General features: G+C 36.2%; 2 protein-coding genes across 4 annotated transcripts; both read left to right on the forward strand.

The window, feature by feature from the left end:
• Positions 1-494: 494 nt before the first annotated feature.
• ecm1a (extracellular matrix protein 1a) lies at positions 495-1,929 on the forward strand. Its single transcript, XM_079877975.1, has 3 exons — positions 495-634; positions 917-1,176; positions 1,257-1,929. Exons 1-3 carry the CDS (start codon positions 577-579, stop codon positions 1,458-1,460), a joined length of 522 nt encoding a protein of 173 aa, XP_079734101.1. The 5' UTR covers positions 495-576; the 3' UTR covers positions 1,461-1,929.
• A 920-nt stretch (positions 1,930-2,849) lies between these two features.
• Positions 2,850-19,422, forward strand: pip5k1aa (phosphatidylinositol-4-phosphate 5-kinase, type I, alpha, a). 3 transcript variants are annotated; one of them, XM_079879515.1, is made up of 17 exons: positions 2,869-3,065; positions 3,347-3,470; positions 4,689-4,722; positions 5,297-5,331; positions 6,446-6,535; positions 7,038-7,168; positions 7,279-7,396; positions 7,887-8,039; positions 12,154-12,453; positions 14,783-14,979; positions 15,602-15,685; positions 15,761-15,809; positions 15,913-15,997; positions 16,086-16,256; positions 16,895-17,021; positions 17,146-17,239; positions 18,415-19,422. In XM_079879515.1, exons 2-17 carry the CDS (start codon positions 3,456-3,458, stop codon positions 18,415-18,417), a joined length of 1,686 nt encoding a protein of 561 aa, XP_079735641.1. In that variant the 5' UTR covers positions 2,869-3,065; positions 3,347-3,455; the 3' UTR covers positions 18,418-19,422. The 3 variants fall into 3 exon arrangements, with proteins under 3 accessions (XP_079735642.1, XP_079735641.1, XP_079735643.1); XM_079879516.1 differs by lacking the exon at positions 4,689-4,722 and having other exon boundaries at positions 2,850-3,065; XM_079879517.1 differs by lacking the exons at positions 3,347-3,470; positions 4,689-4,722 and having other exon boundaries at positions 3,047-3,065.
• Positions 19,423-19,460: the final 38 nt, after the last annotated feature.

Genomic DNA, 19,460 nt, shown 5'->3' on the forward strand with positions numbered 1-19,460 from the left:
ACTCATCAGGCATTATAGGAGAAAACTCAGAGCTGTTATCTTGGCAAAAGGAGGTTGCAAAAAGTATTTAATAAAAGGGTGCCAATAATTATGGCCAACGTGTTTTGGAGAAAAGCATTTATAATGTGATTTACCCCCCACTTTCAACTCTTTTATTTCAATGAAAGGTTCGATTTTTGCGATTTTTTTTTTTAACGAAATATCAAAACGATAAACAACGCAGATTTATTTTTACAGCCATCTTTGATCATATTTACCAGTGGTGCCAATGATTCTGACCACAACTGTATCAGTACGTATCGTATTCACTGTAACTCTATAGTGAACTTTGGTAAACTAGCCATTCGTATTTTGATTATCCACTGCTTTGACTTTGAATTCATATTATGGGGGAGTTTAATTAAATACAGATAACCATAGGCCCTTATCTCCATACTTCAAACTCTGCTGACTCACCAACTTTGGCCCGCCTTTCATTCCCCTTCCATCCCTTTAAATAAAGCCTTGCAGTCTTTTAAATCAGACCTGAAGAACTGAAGAAAAGAAGGATATTTTTACTGCAGAAAATAACCAGCCATGTTTTGGAAAAGCACACTTGTGACTACTTTGATTCTTCATCTAATTTCATTGGGAGGTATGTGCCTTATCTACAAAACTTTATTCCATTTATTGTCTTTTTATTTTGGTGCAAAAAAGAAAGAAAAAAAAAAGCCTTAAAAGCATCTTCTAAATGAATAAATGTAAATGTATGTATTTCTCTAATAGATAGTTGTTGTATTTAATTCTCTGGTCTTCTTATTAATACATTTAAGATGGACCTTGACAAAAAAATGGTTACTTTTCTGCATAATATTTATTAATATCTTGTCCTTCATCAACTTCAGCTACTTGGTTATTTTGTCCTTCTTCCATTTAGTGGGAGAGAAATTTAACCCTGTGGTGCTGCTGGAATCAAACTTCCCTCCTGCCAGACCTTCGGTTTACAATATCAAGGCGATCTGTCTTTATGGCAATGGCCGCCCCAGATACCCTGACTCCAGTTTCCCTTCATCCAGTTACGCTTACGCTCGTCGTGCTGGAAAGGCAGCAAACAGACTAGAGGCATGGTTCAGTCGGTGCTGCAATAGAGGTTTAGTCCATGGAAATGGACAAGTCCTTTGCTGTGCGAAACAGGCAGTGAGTACACAGAATGAGAAACATAATATGTCATTTTACTGAACAGAGAAATAATTGTTTTTTCCCCCTTGTTTTCGCAGTGGGAAACTGCTTTGTCCAATTTCTGTATTGAAGAGTACTCCACCATGACCTTGGCCCATGAGTGCTGTGAAAAGCAGCAAGAAGAAAGGTGGAACTGCTTTCAAATAAAGGCTGCTAACCCCAACTACCAACCCCTCTCTGGTTACAGGGCCCCCATAATATCACCTGATATGATTTTCACCTGGGACCCCAACACCTGTTAAAGGTCAAGATGCTAAATGACAACCTGAGCATTTTTATTTGATTTAGCAGCACAAAACCAGTGTCAATCAATCAACTGTGAAGAGTCAGAATATAACATGATTTTCAAGAAGAGCTTGAATGCAACCCTGTGCATCAATATCTTCACATGTATTATTGTATGCTACAGAAAACATGCAAAATACAATGTGCAGCAGCAGCTTGCTATCACTCAATGTATTTCCAAAGTTGTAAAAAGATTCAAATAAATCTGAAGCCTTTTCATTGTTTAACCTTGACTTTTCCTTTGAGAGAATAACTGTTGCTAGTCTATCTATCTTTCACATCCAATTTGTTTGCATGATAAATGTATTTGGAATCACAAATCATAAACATATATCAGCTGCCATTCGGTCTAATGTCTGAGGTAAAAATGTAAAGGTTGGGAATGTAGTGAAAGATTTTATTTTAAAAGAATAAACTTGTTTTTCGAAAGAAATGGTAACCTTCAATTAGGTTAGAATGGAGTTTCAGAATCTATGATAATTGGTCTATACTTAATTTAGTGACATTATAAATGTAGGGGTAAAATACCCACACTGGTATGATTCTTTAGCCTACCCTTTATGGAAATATAATGTTCCTTAATACATACCAGAATGTAAAAAAAATCCTTATTATTATAGGCAACACAAAAATGTGAACTAAAGAGCTGAATAATAACCATTGTCTTCTGTGAGCTGCTTTATAGCTAAAATTAACTTTTTCCACAATTGAACTTTGCGTAATTGCAACATTGACACCATATTGATCTGAATTGAATTCACATTTAACGAAATTGAGCTGAAAAATGACCGTCTTCCATAGATGTTCTTTACAGCTAAAACTGAAGTCGTTTCATAAGTGGATTTTACAACAGTAATACTGTTATTGTACTGTTCAATGAAACGGCTTTGAAACAATCTATGTAAAAAAGCGTTTTATATATAAATTTAAATGGATTTGCCACTACCTTCCATAAAGTAGTCTTATATAGCAAACTTCCAGTGTATTTTCAGCTCAGTCAAAGCTTACTTTAAGCTGTAAAATTTGTATATGATTTGTAATAGCCTAAGTTAGATGTAATTATTGTTGAGCATTTTTTGCCTATAAGCACATTTTATTAACGTTAAAGCAACAAAAAAGACACTCGACGCTGTTACGGTACAGGTCCCTTAATGTGACCGCTTTAATTTACGTTCATTTTAAGTGAACTATTCCTGTAAGTTTATAAATGACCAAATGTCCTCGTGGGAAAATGCAAAAGGTTTTGAATGAAGCTCGAGTGGCATTTCTCAGTCGAGCGCCCCCTGTAGAAAACAGATTTGTCCAAGAACGAACCATTCAACGTCACAACAACGTCACTTCCGCTTGTTTTGGGAGGAGGCTCGAGAGGAGCGAGGACGCTTCCGTGCGATTCAGCGGGTTATTTACTTCGGAATTCGGATGGACCCAGTAAAGTAATAATAAAAACAATTTCGAGTACCTCAGAGGTTCGCACGAGACGTCGAGCCGTTCTGCGAACATAAACAGAAGTTTAACTATACTGTTTTTGATTCTTGAGTAAAAAACGAAGAGATTAAGTTGAGGTAAGCGCTCTTACCTGTTGTTGTTGTGGGTCTCTAGCCACTAACGTTAAGCCATTAGTATGCAAGTAAGCAAACAAACACATTTTTATATAGCGAGTGTTTTTAAATGATAAAGTAAAAGTATGACAGGTTAAAGTAGTGTGTAACCACCACACTCCCTACATATCATGGCAAAATACTGCCACACTAAGTTAAGCAACTTTTTGTAACCTTACATCAGTTAGTTTCCTTCAAGTTTGAGTTGACTAACAGACTTTGTTTTGGACATTTCGATCTTTCAGGGCTGTGTGTGTGTGTGTCTGTGTGTGTTGCATAAACCACAAGTGAAAACAAGCAGGACCATATGAAACTTCCGCCAGAAAATGGCTACGCCGGCTGTAGTTTCCACGGATGGAGCGAGCTCCAGTAAGAGAGCATTTTATTTCCTCTTGCTGTTTATGACACATTAGTGTAAAGTAGATGAAGCTGTTTTACTGTGCTCTAGCTTCAAAAGAATGAGTTCACGTATAGTAAATTAGTCGTGTGGTTTCCTATATGCAAGAAATGTGTGCTTTGAGCACACGTGGAACAATCACCACTGTATAGGCTAACGTTAGTAGCACTGAACCATACATTATATATATATATATATGTATGTATGTATATGTCTATATTAGTACCGGTCAAAGGTTTGGAAACAACAGTTTTTAATGTTTTTGAAAGAAGTCTCTAATGCTCATCAAGCCTCATTTATTTGATCAAAACTACAGACAAAAAAACTGTAATATTGTGAAATATTATTTCAGTGGGTTTCTAGTTTAATATACTTTAAATTTTAATTTATTTCTGTGATGCGAAGCTGGATTTACATCAGCCATTACTTCAGAAATCATTCTAATATGCTGATTTGATACTCCGTTATTATCATTGTTGGAAACATTTGTGATTTTTGGAACCTATGATACTTTTTCAGGATTCTTTGATGATTTTATTTTATTTTTTAAAGAACAGCATTTATTCAAAAAAGAAGACTGGAGTAATGGCTGATGAAAATTAAGCTTTGTTTATATTTTAAAGTATATTTAAAAAAGGAAAAACATTTTTTAAATGGTAATAATAGGCCTATTTCACAATATTACTGTATTTTCTGTGTTTTTGATCAAATAAATGTGGGCTTGATGAACAGACTTTTCCAAAACATTAAAAATAGTATTGTTTCCGAACCTTTGACTGGCACTATAGAGCTTACAAAACTATTGATTTTTTTTTTTAAATAAAAGAATGGTAAAATTTGCCATTTATTCATCAAAATAATTAGCTAATTCACCTAGATTTTGTAGTTTATTTACTGGCAGGATGTTGTTCATTATTATTTTTTCTTCCTTTTTTGTTGCCCTTCAGTTTAGCACACATGATGATTTTATAATTAGCAGATATCCAATAGCTCTTATAATAGCGTTTAGCGGCACATATATATAATATAAATGTGTGTTATGGTGCTCAGATAAGTGATAAATGCTTTCTAACAAAATGAGAGATGATAATGGACTGTTAAAGATGCTCACTTTTTTAATATTTCATTAGTGATCGTAGAATTAGAAATGTTTGTGTTTTGTTTCTTTAATCACTGTTGTCACTCTTCAGATGTCTTTATTTTGGAGGTTATTCCAGCAGAAAGGTACATGCATGTGTGTAAAAGCACATGTGTGGCTGTGTTTGCATATGATCTCTAATTTGAATATCAGTGTTGTAGACAGTCTGTAGTAGGCCCATGACTGCTTGGGTTGTGCTTGTTTTTATTTTAATCGTAGTGCCACCTCAGACTCAGCTGGTGTGATTGGGTTACAGTGTTTTCTTGGAAGAACAAAGGAATTGAAACCCAGGTGTCTGTGCATGCTGCATGTTTACACTCACAATAGTGGTTAACGACACATCTCAAGTCTGAAAAGCTATTTAGCATTCGCATTTGCATTTTTTTGCATTTTATTTGTGGTGTAGCTTTTCACACAAAAGCAGATTATAATCACTTCAGAGTCTGGTTAGGATCCCAGTGCATAGGGAAAAGTGCATAGTGCAAAGTCTAAGAAGATAGTTTCATGCTTCACATATTGAAGTATGAGCTCTGTATTTTTACTTGGCAAGAATCTTATACTTTATTATAACTCAACTAGCTGCAATCCATACATGCACCGTAATGCCTAATGGCTTTTTTCTCTAGTCATTTTCATGAAGTTTTTTTTTTCCTACTGTAGGTGTTCCTGGAAATCGAAAGATGGCTTCTTCGGAGGTAATTATATGCTTTTTTTTTCTTGCTTTAAAGGAGCTGTATGTAAGAAATGTATTTCAATTAATCATAAAATGGCCCTGATATGTCACTAGACATTAAGAAATCATGTTCATTTCAAATACTTATATCACTGACAACAGTAGTACGGCCAGGATATTGTCATTTAAAAAGTGAAGTTGCAGCCCTCAACTGATGTTGATGTTGTCATCTTGTGTTTTGGCCTGAAGCGCCACCCTCCACCTATCTACCAATCACGAAGTCAGTAGTGTTTCGGCATCCGGGTTGCCAGCTCTGCTCTAGTTACCACAGCTGCAGCTCCTTGTAGCAGCCTACGTTCCTGCTGGATCCTGCAGCATATCTGGCAACCTCGAGTCAGGGGGGAGGGGGAGGGGATACAGTGAGTGCAGTACTAGTTTTGGCCACAATCTTACATACGGCTCCTTTAATAGTTTCAAATTTACATTCCACTTCACTTTGTCCTGTCACTGTACCAAAATTCCAGTAGTCGGTACCAATACCAGAAAAATGTCATGGTTCTCTCTTCTTTGTACCAATTTCGATACCATTGTAAAAACGAATTTACTATTTTAGTTAACTATTTGAAAATAAAAATTAATTCTTGTGTTCAGATGTTTATAAGTAATCATAGTTTATAAAAAGATCAAGTGAAAAATTTGTAATATAACGATGGACAAAGAAACACATACACAGAACATGTGGCAGGTCTATTAGTTTGCATATATTTTGACATACAGTATCAGATTGTTCTGTCCCAACTGTTGCTATGGTTATATAGCTGTCAGTCATTGCAGTTTCAGATTCAATCTGGCATTACATTTGTAAATCCAGAAACTTTGCAGTGTATTGAGCAGCATGAAAAACAAAACTTTTCTTCAAATTTTTTATGGTTTATCAACAGGATGCGAGCTAAGAGCGCTCACTTTATAATCACTAAAGCTGCCAATCACTTAGGCTATGTACAGAAAAATCTCCCTGTGAAATCATGAGAATTGCACCATTCTATAATTGATTCAAATGATTAATGCTTTAAATATAAATGGTTCAAAGTTTTTGTCTTGTCTGATGTGTTTATTGAGCAGTCATTATCTTTCAGGGTCTGAGCATCTCAAGCTCATCCCAGACGAACAAAAAGACCTTGGGCCACCGAGGAATTGACCCTACTGGGGAGACTACGTATAAAAAGGTTCGAGCGGTGTGCTTTCGATATCCTGTAAATATTTCAAAATAGATGCTTGTTGGAGATAAGACCAGATCAAAAGAATCAGCAGTTCAACTTCCAATCTCAGTTTAATGACACGCATTCCTGAATCTGTCATATCTACATATATTATTATTGTGTTATCTGTTGTTTGTGTGGCACAATGACATAGCCTAGTAAATGGTATGGGCATGTACATACAGGTAAAACTAGCAGGCCTTGTGTTATTGCTCCTCCCTTTCAGTTTTATTAAATCACATGCAAAGACCCATGCATTAGTGCTATATTTCTGCGTAGTCACAGATTAACTGTCTTGTATTTTTGTGTACTAAGGCCCGTTTACACCAAGGGCGATAATTATAACGATAATGACATAGTTCTAAAAATCGTTCTTAATATAAAAGAATAGCAGAGTCCACACCACAACTATAACGATAACGGCACAGAGAAACAATATCATCATGTGCCCTCTGTTGAAAATCTTTAGACCACATCATCTGCCTTGAAAGGTGCCATTCAGCTGGGCATCACACACAGCGTGGGAAGCTTGAGCCAGAAGCCAGAAAGAGATGTGCTCATGCAGGACTTCGAAGTGGTAGAAAGCATCTTCTTTCCCAGGTGCGTTTTTGTACACGTGTCTGCATACAGTTAGAGTAGCCATGAGATGAAGGAACGTTTTGCTTTAGTAGTCACACATTGTGACATGCTTGTATTTGTCTTCCTCTCAGTCAAGGCAGTAGCTCAACTCCAGGTCATCACCATGGCGACTTCAAGTTTAAAACTTACGCTCCCATTGCATTCCGCTACTTCAGAGAGATGTTTGGGATCCGACCCGACGACTACCTGGTAATCTTGTTTGTTCATTAAACAGGGTTCCCATGGTTTCCTGGAAATTTTTGGGAATTTTAAAATTGTGTGGTTTAGGCCTGTAATAGTCATGGGATTTGTTTTATGGGAATTTTTGTGAATGACTAAAATATTTCATCAGCTGGAAATTACTGTTGAGTTTGTGTAGAGTTAAACTTGCTTGAAAGCCATTGTGGGGTGGTTATTTTTCAATTAATTGGTCAAAGAAGTCTTTTTAACTGGAAAAGCCATAAAAAATGTATGTAAGATGAACATGATCAATTAATTTCCATCTAAAAAGGTTAATTTGGTTTTGTCTTGTTCAGTCCAAGTTCTTTTTTAACGGGATTGTATTATTATTATTGTTTTGTTTTTTTTGTTGCTGTCCTTCCTTGAGATTACAACTTAATGAACAAAAGCTCTTCTCAGTGATGGACACGTGCAACACTCCAGTCATATGTTATCTGCTGTGTGTGTGTGTTTTCTGCAGTACTCTCTTTGTAATGAACCCCTTATCGAGTTGTCTAACCCTGGAGCAAGCGGGTCTCTCTTCTACGTTTCTGCCGATGATGAGTTTATCATTAAGACGGTACAACACAAAGAGGCAGAATTCTTGCAAACACTCCTGCCAGGTTACTTCATGGTAAGTGAGGGTTTCTTTGTATTTATTTTAGTGCTGTCAATCACTTAAATTAACTAATTCGTCGCACATTTTTCTGTAATTGATTGCGATTAATCGCACCTAACATTGACATTTTTAAGTATATTTTTATATTGTAATAATTTCACATTTAATCACCAAAATAATGTAGAAACAACATAAAGTCCGTTGTCTATATTTTAAATATTTGTTTAATTGCATCTTTTTATGAAAGAAGGCATCACCGAGACCAATACTGCTACTGATGTCTCTATGAAATAGATTTTTTCCCCTCAGTTTTTGCCATTAATTATAGCCATTCAGCATTACAGTATAATTGAAACTTGGTATACATTGTAACATTTATTAGGCTTTAAAAAAAACTATTTAAGGGCACCTATTATGCCCCTTTTCACAAGATGTAAAATAAGTCTCTGATGTCCCCAGAGTGTGTATGTGAAGTTTTAGCTCAAAATACCCAACAGATCATTTTTTTACAGCATGTTTAAATTGTCACTTTTTGGGGCTCAGAAAAATGCACCGTTTTAGTGTGTATTCCTTTAAATGCAAATGAGCTGTTGCCGCCGGCAATCTCATCTGATAATATCAAAATAGAAACTCTCAGTAGCTGTTCATTTCGACCCGGAGTCGAACAATAATGCCCACAGAGTCAGAGAATATATGCTGTATAGAAATAGAACAGGTATAGTCTAGTTTAATTACGGTTATAACTTATTTTTCATCTTGCTATTATCCACTATTAGTCTAAGTCTGTTGTAGCAGACCGTGTCCGAATGATGGCCAAAAATATACTGATGAGTTCAATAAAGTTATGTACATCACACAAAAGATGAAGCGTTAGTTTTACTCCAGAGAATCTCTGTAAGAGCTGAATAAACACAGTATAAGAAGTGCGCATTAAAGTCTTATCCATAAACTCTCTCTCTCTTCCTTTCATTATCATCAACATACACAGCAAAGTACACAAAACACTCGTTACAGCTAACAGTGAACAAATATATGCACACCTTTTCAGTGGGTGCTTAATAAACTGGTAAACTTTATATTCGTAAAATGACTCGATGAGCTGTCATAAAGAGCACGCTCTCACTTTCATTTCTGCTGTGATCAGTAATGTCTCTGGAGACTGTAAGCTGGATCACGAACAGTTGGTACTGATCCAATCCTCGAGTAACAACGAGAGTACATGAAGACTGCTATGTTCATTCTTACATCCAACAGCAAAACACCTCAATCGCTTTAGAAGAGATTCTTGTCTACAGCTGCTCCGGCATCGAAAAAATGGCGGACTGTGTACATGTCACTCGGCGGGTCTATGCTAAAACCTGCAGTGTCAGTCAACAGTCGTGGGCAGGGCTTGTGCAAAAGTACGTCACATTGCTCCAAATCTGGGAATGGCTTGTTCTGAGACAGTGCTTATGATTTATGGGGATTTAAAAAAAAAAAAAAAAGCACTTGGTGGATTTTTATCATTATAGGGTTGTTGTGAACACACACTGCCAACGCACATTTATGTTCAAACGCCATGTAAAAGTGAATTTTGCATAATAGGTGCCCTCTAAAACAATCTTCACATAAACCCATTATAATAAATGTCACATTTACCTGTGCCCTTCAATATATCAGGGCTACATTTTTTCTACTAGCCCAGTGTCAGACCAGGTTTCGTTATTTTTGACCCATTTAATCTTTTTCAGTTAGGTCTAACAGTCTTCACTGCATATATTATAAATTAAATATAAATGAATCCTTAAAGCTACAAAAGTTCTTCAGTCAAGAGCAGTGAGTGATTTTCTTTATCTTTTGTTCTTTGATTATCCTTAAAGGGCATATTGCAGGTTTTTTTATTTATTAATATATAACCTTGTACGAAAGTACTATATGAAAAGTTAATGCAGGATTTACAATTGTTTGCAAGACATAAGGGCACAAATTTAGTAGGAAATGTGACGGTTTCCTTGGTTTCATATTACGTCACGAGAGGGAGTCATTTGCCGGGCTCTGCGTTTTCTCAGTGCAGAGTAGGTTGGTATTCAGTAGGAGCGGTATTGTATTTCAATTTATCATCGTCATGGTAAATTATTGTGAATTATAGGCTGTCAGGACATCGAGTCCACAGGTTTCCGAACAAGAAAAAGGACGGTGCTATCTTCCGTGCCTAGGTGCGTTTTGTGCAGGTGAAGAGATGGGACTTTACTTCCGACAGACAGCAGCAGGTTTTTTGGGCTGCTGTCACTTTAAGACCTGACTCGCATCTCATGGATCTGACACGCATCCCGTTTTCTCACTACTCTTAACTTTCTTTTAAGACTTCATGTAACCTTATTTAAGACTGCTTGCGAGGATACTCTGGAAAAAAATGGCCTTTTGGCATAATGTTGTGTGTTTTGTCCGTTTAACCCTCAATTGGTCCTTGGGGTCTATATGACCCCAAGCGACTTTTCTTTAATAAAAAAAAATGGTTCCCTTCATCTCAGTGGAATAAAATTTGGTGACTTTTCCTACATTATCTATCTATACACACAGAAAAAAACTGGGCTTGATTCGGTCGTTCTAAAGGTATGTAAAAAAAAAAGTCACAAATCTGTCCCTTGGGGTCAATATGACCCCACATTGAAATGAATGGGAAAATCGAAGAAAAAATGTTTTTTATTTTTCATTTGTCAAAAAAAAAATATAAATCCAGAATAAATCTGAAAATTTCAATACCACAATGAAGTCCTGGTACTAGAGCACAAATGAAATGTGGAACAAACATGACCACTTGCACACACACATGTTCGCGCACACAAACACACACACAGGTCTGACTCCAAAAGAAAGCATTTTTATAGAAATTGACAAATAAAATCAATAATTCCAGCATAAATCTGAAAATTCTCACACATAAATGAAGGCCTGGTACTAGAGCACTAATGTAATGTGGAATGAACATTATCACAGACACATATGCGCCCACACAGACACAGACACAAATACACACATAGACAGAGATAGGGTGTGACTGCAATAGAGAGCATTTTTACTGAAATTGTGAAATAAAATCAATAATTTCTGCATAAATCTAAAAAATTTCACACATAAATTAGGGTATGGTATGAGAGCACAAATGCAACGTGGAAAGAACATGACTACACACAGATCAAATACACACAGAGAGACAAACAATAAAGATATTATTGCAAATTTATATAGCATTATTGCAATAATAAGACACTTCAAAAGACCTCAAACAACAAAAAAAAAAAATTCTAAACTTTTTAAAATACATTAAATCAGTATTTTGTCAATGTTTAAATATGTAATTCATAAAAAAGCTATTATAAGAGCATTAAGTCACATCCAGAAAAATGAATGGATCTCTATGGGGCCTCTGCTGGAAGTATATGGTAATTACACTTTGTGGCTAAAACTATATTAGCTACAAAAAAACATCTAACCAGCAGATGGCAGAATTATGCATCTAACACCTAGATCAATATCCAGAAACAACTCATAGTTAAATTTGATCATCATTAATGTGTTTTTTTCATAAAAAAACTATATTTCATATGTATGCTAATGGTGTAGTTGAGGAATTTTGCAGTAAATAGGTAAAAAAGTACTTCATATCCCCCAAAACAGAGCATTAATGAATAGAGGAGAAGTAAACAAAAAAAAAACATATATTATTTGTATAATTAAAAATGTATATTTTTTGTCCAATTTCTCTATCAATTGTTGGGGTCATATAGACCCCAAAGACCAGATTTGTAAACTGGAAACGAAGACCTTATGAGGGTTAAATGCTGTCTGAAGTGGCTTTCTTTGCGCATGAATCGTGTGTGTCACATAGACAGATGATTCACAGACCCGCGTTCTCTTTTGTGTCTTATCGCACTTGAATGTTTTAAAAGCATTTGCCTGAATAAGAGTGTGGTCATATAATGATTCACTAGCCAAAGGATGACTTGAAAAAACAAATGAGTTAATTGCGTTAACGTGTTAATTTTGACAGCACTAATTTATTTAATAAAAAAAAATTTAACTTTCTTTTGTTGTTTGAACATTATAAGCATAGTAGTTTCCTTCATATAATTCACCATTTGTCTTCTAGAACCTGAACCAGAACATGCGTACGCTGCTTCCCAAGTTCTACGGTCTCTACTGCGTTCAGGCAGAGGGGAAGAACATCCGAATCGTAGTGATGAACAACCTGCTGCCATGCGCTGTACCCATGCACCTTAAATTCGACCTGAAGGGCTCCACATACAAGCGACGTGCTTCGCCGAAAGAAAAGTCCAAGGGTGTGCCCACGTTCAAAGACCTAGACTTTATGCAGGACATGCCTGAGGGCATACTGCTGGAGAGTGACCACTACAACGCCCTCTGTAGGACCATTCAGAGAGACTGTCGGGTAAGGAGACAGAAGTTACATATACATTTATGCATTTGGCATACCCATTTATTCAGAGCCACTTACATTGCATTCAAGATATTCATTCCTTCAGTTCAGTTTACTCCCTCTGTCTTAAAGCTAGTTTGTGTCTCTTATAACATGCATTGGAAAAGCAACATGCGTCAAACATCTTTCCAAACGTGAGAATCATTTATGAACCTCTTGTCCAACAAAAGATAAGATTTAGTGACATGTTTTTACTCACTTCATAACATCAGTTGAGTGCTTGACATAACATCCTTCTGTGGGAGGAATAAGGCACACAACATATTATTTCATAGTGTTCTCAGAATCTAATCCAAATAGTTTTTATAAAGGTTTATAGGGGGGCGAGACCGAAAAAAGTTTGAGAACCACTGATCTACAGTAATATTTTATAGTATATAGCTAACATTCCAATATTAAAAGGATGGCTCCATATGCATCCACAGAAGTCTGGGCTAAGCCCCAAATATCCACCGACCCTATAACCGCCCAATCCGTTCTTTAAAAAAGAGTAGTCATGAACTACTTTTTGTTTTACTTTATAATGTTCTCTAAGGTCCACATCAAAAAAGATTTTTACATCAAAAAACATCTAATTTAGAAGTAAAAAGCTATTTTCTCTTTCAAACACTCTGTTTTGATGGGCGTACCACATTCAAGACTTGGAAGTAAACATTCAAGACTTTCAAAACGCCAACAGCTATAAATGGCTAACGTATTTGCATATTAAAATAATAACTTCCCCGCCATTACACATGTGGCATTGTTTTGAAAACTTCCAATGCTGAAAAATATCTTGTTACATAGAAACATTTGCCAACATTGTGAAACATTTATGTGTGTTAAATGGTTTACAAGTCTTGGTTGTGGCAAATTAAAGTTTAAGTACTTGGAGTTACCACAGTTGTAATTGAAAAAGGATGACTTTTACGTTTGTTTCTTGTAAATGGAATTATAAATGAATGTATCATTTTTTTTTTTTGGTCACACTGTCTTATAGGCTATTCATAGTTCATCCTTTTCGATGAAGTGAAAAACGTATACATTGTCATTTGCAGTGTCGTGTTTTAAAAAAATGCAGCGTGTTGTAATGTCTTACTGATAAAAAAACCAGATGTCGCATCACTGAAGCTTTTCATGATCACAGTGAATGGCTTAGAATCAAAACAATAACAAAAGCAGCGTTCTCTATGTGCTTCTGTATCCGATAATCTAACTCATTAACCCCATAAATGCCGAAGAAAAGGAAAGAACTGCAAATGCAACTATCACAACTATTCAGTTTGACTGCGGCGCTACAGTATAAATACTCAGTACATATCAAACGATTTGTATCAGCCAAAGCAACATGGTATAAACACTGTTACTCACACTTGTGTTTTGCAAAATTACTCTAGGGTCTTATGTAGTCGGCACAGCATCTTTTATTTTCAGTCTATCTGAAAAGTCTGCGTCAAACTTTGTCTTGTTCAAAAATGAATATGCAGTAAAATGAAGCAAACAAACAGTGTCTTACTGATGCGATCTGACTTAAACTTTGTTAAAAATAAAGTGTTCTAAATGTTAAGCCCTATTTGGACTGAATTAGTTTTACAAGGGTAGATGGAGTAATGTAACTTTACCACAGGACGTCTGTAATATTAATGGCCAATTTGCACGGGATAAGAAATCTCAGTAAAACTAGCAGAAGTGGGAGGGGTAACTCGCCTGTCACTTCCCTGTCGTCATGTGCCTATTATGTTGCTTCCTATTATAACAAGCGCAAACACATATAATCTTAATTCTTATATAAAATTAAATTCGGATTGGATTTTGTTGGTAATAAGCACTTACCTAAAGCTAAAAGAAGTTCTGTGCCTCTGACAAGTGCTTTCGACCTTATTTTTGATCTGAATGCATAAACACTTTAGGATCACAAGGATGGCAATGCAAAGACCGTTTTTCCACAACTTGGCACTGCAAAACACTTTGTAAACCTTCGAGGCATCTCTATGGTTTTGTTGCCGGAGTAATTCTGTGGTTTTGTTGCCGGAGTAATTCTGTGTTTGCATCTATCTCGTATTTACTACTACATGACATGCAAGACAACGAGTCATTTTCTGAGCTTGGTTTTTAATAAAAGCTATTTTTGGACTAACAAGAATGTTTTGAGTTCTGAATTTTACAGGATATTTTTATAGCACAGTGACCTCTAATTCTCAATTCATGACACATTTAAAAACCTATTTGGTTGAACCATTCTACATTTTGAATCTGCTAAATGTGCCTGTCACACTTCCTCTATATATCCTTTTATCTATAGGTACTACAGAGCTTTAAGATCATGGACTACAGTCTGCTGATGGGTATCCACAACTTGGACAGGGCAGGTGAAGAGGTGTCTACTGCAGTGCCCGATACCCAGAAAAAGGCACCAGGCCAGAAGCCCCTTTATTGCACAGCCATTGAGTCTATTCAAGGGGAGACGAAGGGCAAGACTTCACCACAGCCATACGAAAGGTGAGTGATCAACCTTTGGCTGGCACCGCTGAAACTACAAAACACCAAAAAATACCACAAGACTGTATGTGTTTGGCTATAGAACCTATTTTGTAATAATTTACACTGTTTAAAAGTTAAGATTTTTGAAATGGGTCTCTGATGCAAGACTGCATTTATTTGACCAAATATACAGTCAAAGCATTATTACAATTTAAAATAGCTGTTTTCTATTTTAATATATTTTCAAATGTAATTTATTCCTGTGATGGCAAAGCTGAATACATTAGCATACATTACTCTAGTCTTCAGTGGCACATGATCTAATATGCTGATTTGCTGCTCAAGGAACATTTCTTATTATCAATGTTGAAAACTGTTGTGCTGCATAATATTTGTGGAAACTGATCAATTTTTTCCCCTAGAATTTTTTGATGAATCAAAAGTTCAAAAGAACAGCATTTATTTGGAATTTAAAAAAAAATCAACGCAGATAAATATTAAAACCAAAAAATATGAGAAAAAAATGTAGGTATAGTCACATCCCTAGTTTGTAGATGCTATTGTACTGTTATGATTATTCTTACTGAGAAATTCTGTTAAAAAAAACTGTTAACGTGCAATATTTTTTCTATCTTTGCAGTATGGGAGGAATTCCAGCATTCAGTTCAAAAGGAGAAAGGTTGCTGGTTTTCATCGGCATCATTGATATCCTTCAGTCTTATAGGTAGACTTTGTTTCCACATCTTGTGTTTTCTTCATAATAAATCCCAATAACTTACTAATAACATTCTGTATTTAGGCTTGTAAAGAAGTTGGAGCATTCATGGAAAGCTCTGCTGCATGATGGGGTATGCCACACACCCCATATCAAACACTGAATAAAAAGCAAACTTAACAAATAAAAAAAAGAATATTTATGTTTTGTCTACTATTTGATGATGTCCTCTGCAGGACACGGTATCCGTGCACCGGCCGAGTTTCTACGCAGATCGTTTCCAGAAGTTTATGTGCAGCGCAGTCTTCAAAAGACCCACTTGTAAGTTTGATAGTTACATTGAAACATTTGCAACTGCTGCATTAAAGTGCTGACACATTAAAGATCATTTTTTTCTTTCTTACGCTAGTAAAAACATCTCCCTCAAAGAAAAGTCGAGGAGGAACCGTGTCTGTTGGGAAGAAGTCAAACATCGCAGTATCTGGACAGTCACAACAATCCCCTCCTGTAGCAGCAGAACAAACACAGCCACAGCAGACTACAGTGCAGCTGTCCAGCCCAGACACTCAAGGAGACAGCGGTAGGAGAACACATTGAGAGATAAATAGAAAAAGGAAGGTTAAGCAGGGTGTCTGAGCAAGATAAGACTGTCAATTCTTGTGGTAACCAAAATAATTCTTTCAAAAATAGTTCAGATTGTTTCCTCAACCAGTTTTGGAAGTTTCCTTGGTGATTCTGCGTTGGGATGCATAGATATAGATAGATAAATGTATAAACTCTCTGATCTGAGAAGAATGGGTCTCTTACTTTTTTGCCTGCAATCTATATACTTAGATTCTACTTGTGGGTCTTTCTATCTACTTGTGGGTCTCAGCGGTGTGGCCAGGGTTGCTTAACTTGCCCTTGCTATTATGGAAAACATTGTTCATGTTGTGCTACGTTTTCAATGCTAGCAGATACTGCATGATAACAGTGTAGTTTAAAAGTTAGATGCCCTTGTGTGCTGATAACAGAGCAAATGAGAGCTGTAAATGTCTGCCCCCTACAGCACATGCATGTAATGAAGCCTGTCCAGTTCTCTGAGGTTTTTGCATTTGAATCATGTGACACTTTAGAGGCCTAGATTGAGACATTATCAACATGATTTCCCCTTCAACCCTGACTAAATCATTATTGACTAAGGAGCGCTCACTCTTTTGGCACTTCTTCTCTTTTCAGGTGCTCGTCCTGACCTGCTCCCACAACAGGTTACTGAAGATGAGATCACGAGTAGCTCAGCTGATACAACCCTGTCAGCAACCTCTCCTGGAAGCTCTCGGCCCTCCACGAACACTCCAGTTCTGAGGTATGTGACGTTTAGACTTAGATGATTTGGTTGAATTTGATGGAAGATGACTATTCATTTTATCACATACACTCACTGTTTTCCCCTAATAATAAATATGTCTATGGATGCATTTCATTTCCAGTCGTAGCAGTATAGCTGCTCAGTCATCAGGGGAAAGTTTGGATATCGAAGTCATTTCACTCAGTGAGATTGCTCCACAGACAAGCGCGTCAGAAGTAAGAGACATTTTGTTCTGGGCTGCAATCTGTTTCAGTGTAGTAGACTAAACAACATAGAGTAAATTCCATGAGTAAAGTGTTTTTATGTCCTACTACAACTGTGGTTCTCAACTAGTTGGTCACAAACTGAATTCAATTCAAGCTTATTTGTATGGCGCTTTACAGAAAAGGCTTGTTTCATTGGTACATTTTTGGAAATATTCTGTTATCAGTCAGAGATCAGTGTATCAAAGTAATGTCCATATGGCTGTATTATACAGCCTTGATATAATATGTTATGTGCTTCGATTAATTTAAGCTGAACCAGTGAAAATGTTAGGCAGCAATTACAACTTGTGCTTGTAATGATTATAATATAAGGATAATATTTGATAGTTTTGTATGAAACTACAAGCCATCTGAAGATTTTTGCAATTGTCTGTGTCAGCTGAAATAGCAAACTGGAGCTTCCGCAATCTATAACGCTTTATATTATAATACTTGTGCTGTTGTTTATGCATATACAACTTGTCAGTCATCTTTTTCAGCCTGCCATATTAAAGGGATAGTGACCCAAAAATGAAACTTCTGTCATAATTTATTCACTCTCATGTTGTTCCAAACCTGTATGAGTTTCTTTCTCCTGCTGAACACAAAAGAAGATATTTTGTAGAATATGGGTAACCAAACAGGCCCAAGCACCCATTGACTCCCATAGTAGGAAAAACAAATACTATGGAAGTCAATGGGGTCTATTAACTGTTTGGTTACAGACGTTCTTCAAAATATCATATTTTGTGTTCAACAGAAAAAAGAAATTCATACAGGTTTGGAACAACATGAGGGTGAGTAAATGATGACAGAATTTTCATTTTTAGGTGATCTATCCCTTTAATAAGTTTGCATAATGTCCCAACTATGCATTGTTGTGTTACCACTTGACATCCAATATAAAATCTGAAGTGAAACCATTTGGGAACCTCTGGTCTACCATGCCAACAAACAAATAAGATTGTGAAATGAAAGGATCTCTCTATCCTCAGAGTGCATGCACTTTTGCAAATTACAATGTGGTCTTTGTGTCATTTAACAGGATATGTGAACTGCCTCCTACAAAGCATGCTGAATTACTTGTCTAGTCATTCTACCCTGTTGTGAAAGAGTTTTATTTATTCTTTCTTTTGCTGTTGCAGTGAAAAACTGTGGATGAACAGGACAAAATAAAGCCCTCAAAGACAAAGATTGACTCTCTTAAGGATATTGGAACAGGATGAAAATGAAAAGCATGAAAGTAAGATGGAGTTGCTGTAAACATCCGAGGAAGTGAAAACTGGAGAATCTGGATTACAAAAGAGAGAAGTGCACATGTGCATAAAACTGAAAAACATTAGGATAAAGATACCCCCCCCCCCCCCTTTATATATATATATATTTTGGATGTCAGTGCATCCAATATTGCTGCTAAGAAATGGAACCAAAAGAAAGATGCCACTGTATACCTCAACAGTGTGTGATATCACTGTTCTCAAAGAGTTTCATTTTTACAAGATCTCCCAGGACCTGATAATGTTCACAGCAGAAGAACAGTGATGGGAACTTTGCATCATGCAACTGGCTCTTGGAGAACAAACTGGACTTTTGAGGACCTCTGTGACTTCATTTGACCATGCGTCTTCTTTTCTCTTAGTTTGCCAAGGAGAGCTATCTGCTGGAGTCGTTATTTACTTCGCTAAGGGAAGAAAGGACATTTGGCTGGTTGTGAGTTTTAAAGACATTTTAGGAATATGTCATGATTATCTACCCCCCAAAAACAAAAACGTGTTGGATGAGTCAATCCAGATCAGGTTGCCTGAACAATCATGTAACAAGACACTTTTTTAAAAAAAACTTTGAATCTGTAAAATAGGTTCGATTTGGTTTTAGAAATTGATTCAAATGCAGTACTGTGATGTTTTTTGAATTATTTATATGTGCCTTAATCACAAGAGTTATTTTGCCTTGTAATGAACAGGAAGCCTTTCACTGTGCATGATGCCTGCAAGTGGATTGTGCCGGATTGCATGGGTCACCTAGACAAAAACACTGTATCTCTCTCTCTCTCAAATCTGTCATGTGTGACTGACCTATTAATATAATTAATTAATTAAAAAAAATTTAGAGTTAGTTTGGAGATTGATTTACTTAAACTTTACATTGTTTGCAAAAAAAAAAAGAAAGGAAAAAAGGCGGCAAAAGCAAA

This window comes from Squalius cephalus (assembly GCF_949319135.1).
Source record: "Squalius cephalus genome assembly, chromosome: 8".
Classification (NCBI taxonomy): domain Eukaryota; kingdom Metazoa; phylum Chordata; class Actinopteri; order Cypriniformes; family Leuciscidae; genus Squalius; species Squalius cephalus.

What these genes read in the sequence shown, in the direction of transcription:
- ecm1a (XM_079877975.1), top strand. Translation starts at nt 577, where the DNA reads ATGTTTTGGAAAAGCACACTTGTGACTACTTTGATTCTTCATCTAATT. An exon ending in TCATCTAATTTCATTGGGAG is followed by an intron (nt 635 to 916) that starts GTATGTGCCTTA and finishes TCTTCCATTTAG; the next exon opens with TGGGAGAGAAATTTAACCCT. An exon ending in TTTGCTGTGCGAAACAGGCA is followed by an intron (nt 1,177 to 1,256) that starts GTGAGTACACAG and finishes TTGTTTTCGCAG; the next exon opens with TGGGAAACTGCTTTGTCCAA.
- pip5k1aa (XM_079879515.1), top strand. An exon ending in TCCTGCCAGGTTACTTCATG is followed by an intron (nt 8,040 to 12,153) that starts GTAAGTGAGGGT and finishes TTTGTCTTCTAG; the next exon opens with AACCTGAACCAGAACATGCG. An exon ending in AAGCTCTGCTGCATGATGGG is followed by an intron (nt 15,810 to 15,912) that starts GTATGCCACACA and finishes TGTCCTCTGCAG; the next exon opens with GACACGGTATCCGTGCACCG.